Source organism: Vanessa atalanta, chromosome 29 (genome assembly GCF_905147765.1).
Source record: "Vanessa atalanta chromosome 29, ilVanAtal1.2, whole genome shotgun sequence".
NCBI classification, from domain to species: domain Eukaryota; kingdom Metazoa; phylum Arthropoda; class Insecta; order Lepidoptera; family Nymphalidae; genus Vanessa; species Vanessa atalanta.
In genome coordinates, this window is record NC_061899.1 from 3,693,570 (window position 1) to 3,702,322 (window position 8,753).

Below are 8,753 nucleotides of genomic sequence, written 5' to 3' on the forward strand. Positions count from 1 at the left end.
TCAGTAGGGATTATGTCTATGTAGGCATATATAATTATGTAAGTATATATATCAGTATTAACATGCGTTCATATAATACATAATATATACATATGTAAAACTTGAGCATATATACCGTCACTAAATAATATCTAAATATGATAGTGGAGTACCTGCCTTTGTGAAAATTTAGTAAAAACTTTTAAAATGTAGATATCTATTAATTTATTTCACCTAAAACGATACAAAATGAAAAACCTTATAAATTAGAAGGATGTCCTTGAATCGTTTCTTTTTAATGTTCTAACGTAATCAGAATCATTGCTGGATGTATACACAGATGCCTTCGACATGTGAATTAATTTTACGTCCATTTCTTCATTCCGACCGGGATCCGAAGAAGAGGCGAGCTTGGATTTTTTACGCAGTAAAGATAATACACTTTTAACTATATTCCTTTTTGCTTTACTTGAAACCGTAGATGCTGCTGATTCCTTTACATCATTAAAGTCACTGGAAAAGGTGTATTTTGATATATTTTCACCCACAAGATAAGTAACACCTCGTTCTGATAGGAAATCGTCAATAGAGTCATTGGAGAAATAAATTTGTGCGCCCTTTTCCGGGGAAATAGACGGAGCACCGGCTTTAGAAAAATCATCTTTGTATCGACTGTTATTTTTCATCTGCCTTAATTCAGATACATCGAAGCAATTATAACTGTGGCATTTAATTTCTTTCTCCGAAGATATATTATTGGGTTCGACATCAGAGTCTTCCAATTCCAATCTCTCTGTGTTATCAACTCTACTCTCAATTGAAGCCTTGTCCTTCTCTAAAGCCTTTTCATCTTCAAATGCAACTTTTGTTTCGCAATTTCGTTTCACTCTGTCTGTCTTCGCTAAATCAGCATTATTTGCATTTGGGCTATCTAATCCCTTGATAACTTCAGCATCTTTATTTATTTCAGTAATTGCTTCGGATTTAAATTTCTTCCAATCCCGTCTATTTAAACATTTAGATAATATATCATCAGACATACTTGTTTTCAAATTTTGATTCTCCTTCTGACAAGCTTTATAGCATTTGATTCTTTGCTCGGCGTTATTGGAAGTTTCACTTAGATATTGAAAATCAGTTTCAATGTCAATGTTACTTGTACCAATCAATGGTGTCGTAACTGAAACGTCTTGACGGTAGTTAAAAAACTTCCTAACGACTTTTTTCTCTTCGTTACACTTACAAGTTTTAGTCAAGCAATATAAAATTGTACAAATGAGAAAGCATTGTATTGTTACGACAGAACTAAGAACAATTAGAGTCCACTTATTGTCCATGAAATATTTCTTCCAAAAAGATTTTAAGCAAAAATTTTTCACGTGTTTATTTTTAGATTCAAATTTAAGCTTCGTTGGTGTTGAACTGGTTATACTTATAATGTTATCTATTAAATCAAGTGTGTTATCAATTTCTGTATTATTAGGTTCGAATTTTCTTATGATTAAGACGTCTTTAGCGTGTCTGTTCCCTCTATTCCTACTCAATTCCTTGACTTCCTCTAAATCTCCTTCATTTATTGATTCACCTTCACATTGATTGCTAATTGGATTATATATAACAGTTGGATATTCAGATTCATCATCAGAAACACAAGAGGGTACTAATATACATCTTTTACGCTTCCTGCTAAAATAGGGCTTAATTCCATTGTAATATGTATCACAATTGACTGGTCTGCAATCGTTCAATGGATCCTCATCTCTATTTTTACAATGCTTTAAATTCCTAACAAACTTAAATACATTATTTTCAAATGTTGTATCGAAATTTATCTTCACAGCGTCTCTTTTATTGGGACCACTATTAGATTTCGAGTCTATGAACACAGTACAGAAACCAATTCTTCCATAAACATCTAATAGAGGCGCAGCAATCCTTAAAGTTTTACTTCCACCTAAAATATATATAGAGCATAAAAATTATTAACTAGTTTTTTAAATAATATTAGAAATAAGTATTTTCAGGTGTAACATGTACAATTATTTAAGTGAAAATTTAATTTCCTCTTCAATATTAAATACATATATACAATGACTGTTAATTACTTTTACACGACTATCCCCTTTTCGTTTAACATTTTTTGTCGTGTGCAATATAGTTTTTACTTACCGTTTAAAACAACATCAGAGCATCCTCCTATAATATTTAAATAATCACAATCAAAGCGTCCAAAATCTTCAAGACAACATATATCTGGAGTTATTTGTACATCGTAATCATTATTATGAGATGTATTATTAATTTTTATAAAAAATATCAATCCTATCGACGATGGATTCGGAATTTCTAGACCGGCTTCCGAAAATAATTCAGGATTACCGTCTGTTCCAATTTCACGTAAAAATATACCGATTATAACAAATATGTATGTATAAAACTTCATCTGTCAATGTAATGTGTAAATGACTGAGTCATGACACCGCCCAAAATAATTTTACTTTTCATTAATATATTTAGATAGTATAAAAACTTTTTGGTTAAAAACATCTTAAATTACAGAGCTGCTTAAACAAATATTGAAAGAACAGATAACTGTACCGAAATGAAAAATATGTTTGTGAGTAAAGGATGAAAAACTTAACCCTCCAAAAAGGAGGAAAACTTTAAATTAAAATAAGCAAACTATAACAATAGTATTTGGTGTGTGTTCGAAGTTTAACTTATACAATTTTGGCCGCTTTCGTCTAGAAGTCAAACCAAGAGAGAACTTAAAAAATTCTGATATCTAAAAGTTCGTAGACACAACTTAGTTCGTACAACTTACTTCAGCGCTTGAACTCAATATCATTTTGTCAGATTTGTCAATCTATCAAATAATGAGTGTGACGGAATAGAGTGCACTTATTTGCGCACTATACTGTTTCCTGTGTATATGGCTATTGCCTCGAGACTGTCCGCGGCCAAAAAATCAAAAATGATTTAAAAAATATTTTAGTCGATCAGAACATCATGATTGACTATTATGTAAAAAAAAGAGAATACTTATTTGTCTTTTGTTCAGTATAATCAATTGTAAATTTGCAATATGACAACATGTAAGATTTTCTATAACAATAAAATTTACAAAGGTTAATTCACAAATACTTAATAAAATAATATTTTAACTACACAACGAAATGTCTGAATTAATGGACAGTTCACGCAATTTTTTGGTTAAATGTTATAAATAGCTGATCTCCGAATAAGAGCGTTTACTTAAACGGTCGTGTTTACGTTACGTAACTTGACTATTTTGATGCAAACTAAGTCTATTGCGTTATTTCAATTTCTTAATTCGCGTTTAACACATATAACTGCTTTACGGCGAATTATCTTCAATTCTGCTGTATCGTCTAGGAGTATCATCGAATGGCGGTAAACCAAATAACTCTGGCTGGAAGTCCATGAGGGATTGGATGACGATTGTAGCGTGACGCGTGTGCTCCCGATCAAGACGAGCGTCAGGAATCATGACTACCTGAGGAAGATATTGAAATAGTATTGCCATCTCCAAATTCTTTAGTTTAATTAGATATACCCAAATGTATTTGGGTATTTAAAAATAGAATAAGAATCGGGCCCTCACTGTCTCCCTCTACCTTATCTTTAACTTATATTGCCCTTAAAAATTCCTGTCATAGGAAAAAGAAAATCTTATGAGCAGGGTCGAGGTTTTCGAGCTTCAGGAGCCGGCTAGTTGGCTAACACGCTCTTTCCAAAGCTTAGGCTAGAGGAAGAACTCCGCGGCCATGGTGCATTGCACCACCTGGCCCAACGATAGCTACGCCACTGCTTGTGCCTATAGTTTCACTGGCTTACTCACACTTTAAGCTGGAACACTACAGTACACTACACTAAGTATTACTGTTTGTCTGTATATAAGGAGTGAGTGGTATATATCCAAACGGGCACAAAGCTCTATCACGAAGTAAGACGTCATTGCTTAAATTGTGCAACTTTATATTAGAAATAGATACAGATTACCTGCATTCCTGCTTCTATCGCAGACGTCACACCGACTGCTGAATCTTCAAAGACAAGACACTGCAATATTGACAATCCTTAAAAAAAGTCTATAAATAATGATAAGAAAATAATAAAACAGCTTATGTCACTTGTAAAAGTTATCTGATTAAGGTCGTTTTGACATTAAACTGTGTGTGTGTATAATTAAACTATCACAGATATAATTAAACCAGTGCAATGCTTTTATGCGAAACAAGTGTGGACGGTAAACGGGTCATATTTGATTTTATTGATTTGTGAGCAAGTAAAGGATGACAACATTTGCTCTGTGTGTTATTTGCCATAATTCTAAAAAATAAGAAACAATATAAAAAATGCCATTAGCAAATTTTCATTTTATAAATCTTATTTGAAAAAACAACTCATATTTAAATGATCCCAAATGGAAAGAAAGTATTCAAGAAAAACATATTTTTCCAAAACGCTTCATAAAAGAAAGCGCTTTTTTTTTAAGTCAGTTAAATCAATAACTATATCCTTTTTTTTATATATATATATTTTATGTATTTATTTATGTAAATATTTATTATAGTATATATTTATATTATGTATTTATTGTTATCTGTGTATTGTGTAATATTATATTATGTATGTATGTATTATGACTTAAATTACTGTACCCTTCCCATATATGTAAATATTCTGATCCTCTGCCCAAAGGTTGCCTGGAAGAGATCGCTGCTGAGCGATAAGGCCGCCTGTTGCACCTCATGCAACTTTGTGTAGCAACAATGTAATTTTTAGTTTTAACTTTGGGTGCAATAAAGGATAAATAAAAAATAAATAAAAACCAACGTTTACCCCTCCTTTTAAGCTTATCACTTGTGTTAGGTGTGGGGACGACAATTGACCAAGGGGTCAGAAACGACTGTCGATCCTGCAACTTTTTTTATATCGCTAGGCGTAATAAACCCATAAACCATTGCGCTATTGACGCTTATAATTTATAATAGTAATTCCAACCTGTTTCGGTTTTGGTTTATCAGGAAATCTGGATGCAGCTACAAGATATATGTCAGGCCTTGGCTTCCCATGGAAAACTTCTGGGTCTGTTACACTAACCTTAATTAAAAACATATACATTTAGATTTGTATCGTTATTTACTTACTGTGAAAAACTTAAAATAAATAATAATCATAATTTAACGTAAAACTTTAAACATGATGTGGATGATCTAGGACGTTATATCGAATACAAATACTGCGTACTGCACGGGACAACTAACTTAGCAAATAATAACTTTTTAATGTTTATACCACCGTAGTGGTAGGATAACTTACGACTTATCTGAAAGATCTGTCGATAACTCCTCTACTTACTTTGTGATGAAATAGACCAAACAGCTTAGGTCTCGCCGTGGCATGAAGCCTAACCGCTTGCTCGGTTGAGTTTGTCGCTAAGGCCGTTGGGATCTTATAGTCGTGGAGATGAGTTAGGAGACGCTCTGCTCCTGAATTATGACATAATGTCGTAAGTCATTAAAGGGAATTGGAGGCTTAAGACTTTTTTGTTTTTTTATGCTGAGAAAATTGTCTTACATATATATTGATTCATCAGTGAAGAATCGAGATTTTCACCAAACAAACTTCGTTGGCAAAATACTTTGCAGAATTCTGTTAGGTTTAAAAATCAAAATTAAAATTGTTTACAGAAATTCTAAATTGTTATTATCAAAATTATTTATTTCTTACAACCGTGATAGCCTGGTCTTAATTGAAGGTTATGGTTTCCAATTTGGTTCGGTGGAGAAGGAACACATCGTATGTATTCTGCATGTATGATGGCATGCACCAAATCCCAGTGGAAAAAAATCCTTTAGAGGATAAGACCCTTTTGTCCAGCTAAAGCATTTACAGGCTAATATTTTACAGATTATGCAAAACTATTTCGTAGTGCGACAAAAAATGGAACTAGTCTTCCACAAATAAAACTAAATAACCTTTTTGTAACGGCGCACTCGGTAACAGCTTCTCAGCTAAATCTCCCAACTGCCTTTCAAATTCGTACGTCGATATCGGCATTTTCAGTTCATTGACTACAGTCTCACAAATTTGTTTATCGGTAACGCCGTACAACTGTAAAGTTTTGAATTAATACAGCCACTATCACTGAATGCACTCTTATATACTTTGAGATAAATTTATTTAAAGGCCGTTGAAGTAAGCGAGTCCTAGAGTAGACACCGCGGTTCGGCAACGGATTCCAGTTAGGACGATCATTGACCTGAGTCCTGAAAATAGTGGCGGTACCCAACTGGATGTAGAGGGCTGAGAATAGGGATCAACATAGCCTGACGACGACAAATCGAAAAGAACCGATACAATTCTTGATATCGTGCATTTTCATTTATAATAATAATAAATCTTTGTTTACTCCTTACATTTTTTTTAAATTTTGTTTGTATATTATGTCTGCTTATACACGGTCATAACCATTCTTAACGAAAACTGGCTAAATGCACACGATAATAGTGCCCAATTGTGTGTGAAAACACACAAGCACTCTGAAAGCGTCACTCGATTCAGTGCTACGTATGTATACTTAAATACGTAAAGCTCTAACCTTGATTTGTAAAGCTTTCGTGTATACTATGTTATATTTTTCGCATATTTTCTTTATCATTTGGTGGTATATAACTTCAGAATCTGGAAATCATAAATGTCTTCTTGTATAGGTCTTTGATTCGCACCACGGGTCGGGCCGATATTTTATTAAATTATTTATAAAAAAAATATTAGAACAGGCTCGGATTTTAAATGTTAGCAGTGTGTACGTTTTGTGTGGATGCAAGTGAACCCGTTGTTTCTGCTCGTGAACTCTTTCTGGTTATATTGGATTTGCCATCGGGTTATTAAGTTCTGCAATATATGCTTACTTGGTGGTAGGGCTTTGTGCAAGCCCGTCTGGGGAGGTACCACCCACTCATCAGATTTTCTACCGCCAAATAACAGTACTCTGTATTGTTGTGGTCCGGTTAGAAGGGTGAGTGAGCCAGTGTAATCACAGGCACAAGGGACATAACATCTTAGTTCCCAAGGTTGTTGGCGCAAAGGTGATGTAAGCAATGGTTAATATTTCTTACAGCGCCTTTGTCTATGGGCGGTGGTGACCACTTAAATCAGGTGGCCCATTTGCTCATCCGCCAACATTCGCTTATATGAAGTCAAGAAATTATGAAAATACCTTAAGAATCAATCAGAAGGACATCATCATCTCTTTTTACAGCTATTAACAATGATAAATTTAGCCCTCGCTTATCTTAGACCTTGAATATTTTTTGGTGGTAAGGTCTTAGTTTAGGCAGTTTTATAACAGCCACAAGGGACGTAACATCTTTGTTACCAAGATTGGAAGTGCATTGAAAACGGAAGGGATAGTGATTAATTATTATATTGCCATTGTCTATGGACGGTACTGATCTACCATCAGATGGCCCACATGATAGTCTGCCTATGAAAAGAAATAAAATTTGAAAAATATGTATATCTTACTCAAAACGGTCCCATCCATATCAAATAAACAGTGCGTTACTTTAAAATAGCATTTCTTGTAAGAACTCCCGTTGTCACTACTTGAAAAACCTTTTTATTGCCCAATAAATAATTTCTAAATATTATTTTTCGAAACATTATGGATCAAATAGAATGGAAAATTTTAATTAAAATAATGTTATTATTATTTTGACATTGTATATCAAATTGACACAAAGATTATACACTTGTCAGAATCTTCCTAATTTATCCTTCGTGACTTCGTCGTTAATAATCTGTGGTCTCGTGTACGTTTCTTGTGTAACGCAGTACAATTAAAACACGTGTTTTAACATGGTAACATTTACCATTAAATATTTAAACCTGTATAGATTTATTCGAATTTCAGATGGCAATATATTAGAGGCCTTTTTTAATGGTCGATTTTATTTTCACTAAGTTATTTATGGATAAGACGTTTTTGAATAGATTAAGTCATTATTAGATTTTTTTTATCTGTGTATATGGTGTTACATCGTCTGCATGTGTGTTGTCTTAATTAAAAATTAATGTATTTCATATACTCTTCCTAACATTTATTATACTGTTGAACATAAATTTTAGTCAAAAACTGAAATAAGTCAATAAAATCTCGTATTTTATGACATCCACTTCTCGGTATATTTGTCACGTATTCTACCGCAAAAACAGCAATAACTTAGTGTTGTTCTGTTACGGTTTGGAGGGTGTCTGAGCCAGTTAGTTCCACAAGCACAAGAGACGCAACACTTTAGTTCCCAAGGTCGGCGAAAAGGAATGGGTAATAATTTTACAGCGCGTGTTTCTGTGGGTGATGGTAACAGATATTCCACTTGCTAGTCTGCCCATCTATAAAACTCATAAATGCCTTTCAAGTCTATAGAGAACACATTTAATCATATATAATGCTAGCTGTTGCCCGCGGCTTTGCTTGCGTGGAAGTTGAATATATTTACAGATTTTAAAATATTACTTTAATTTAAGACGTCTTTGTATACCACATTGGTATTTCACCCCTTAGGGTAGAATATCCAGAAACGCTTAAATACGTATCTATTCATTTCTATCAGTATCTCACACATAAAGTTTCATTTATAACCTAAAAAAATGACGGATTTCCATACAAATTTTCGCCCCTTATTTCACCCCTTCAGGGATAGAATATCTAAAATTCCTTCCTTAGTGGGTGTCTACTCTTT

At 33.5% G+C, this 8,753-nt stretch overlaps 2 protein-coding genes across 2 annotated transcripts; both read right to left on the reverse strand.

Moving 5' to 3' along the window:
- Positions 1 to 245: 245 nt before the first annotated feature.
- Positions 246 to 1,379, reverse strand: LOC125074955. Its single transcript, XM_047686440.1, has one exon. The coding sequence runs from the start codon at positions 1,314 to 1,316 to the stop codon at positions 246 to 248; it is 1,071 nt and encodes a 356-aa protein (XP_047542396.1). The 5' UTR covers positions 1,317 to 1,379.
- Positions 1,380 to 3,146: 1,767 nt separating this feature from the next.
- On the reverse strand, positions 3,147 to 7,645 carry LOC125074971 (probable pseudouridine-5'-phosphatase). Its single transcript, XM_047686461.1, has 7 exons — positions 7,537 to 7,645; positions 6,608 to 6,690; positions 5,985 to 6,120; positions 5,365 to 5,495; positions 5,008 to 5,106; positions 4,003 to 4,062; positions 3,147 to 3,496 (listed from the first exon to the last, which is right to left on the reverse strand). The coding sequence occupies exons 1-7, from the start codon at positions 7,553 to 7,555 to the stop codon at positions 3,338 to 3,340; spliced, it is 687 nt and encodes a 228-aa protein (XP_047542417.1). The 5' UTR covers positions 7,556 to 7,645; the 3' UTR covers positions 3,147 to 3,337.
- Positions 7,646 to 8,753: the final 1,108 nt, after the last annotated feature.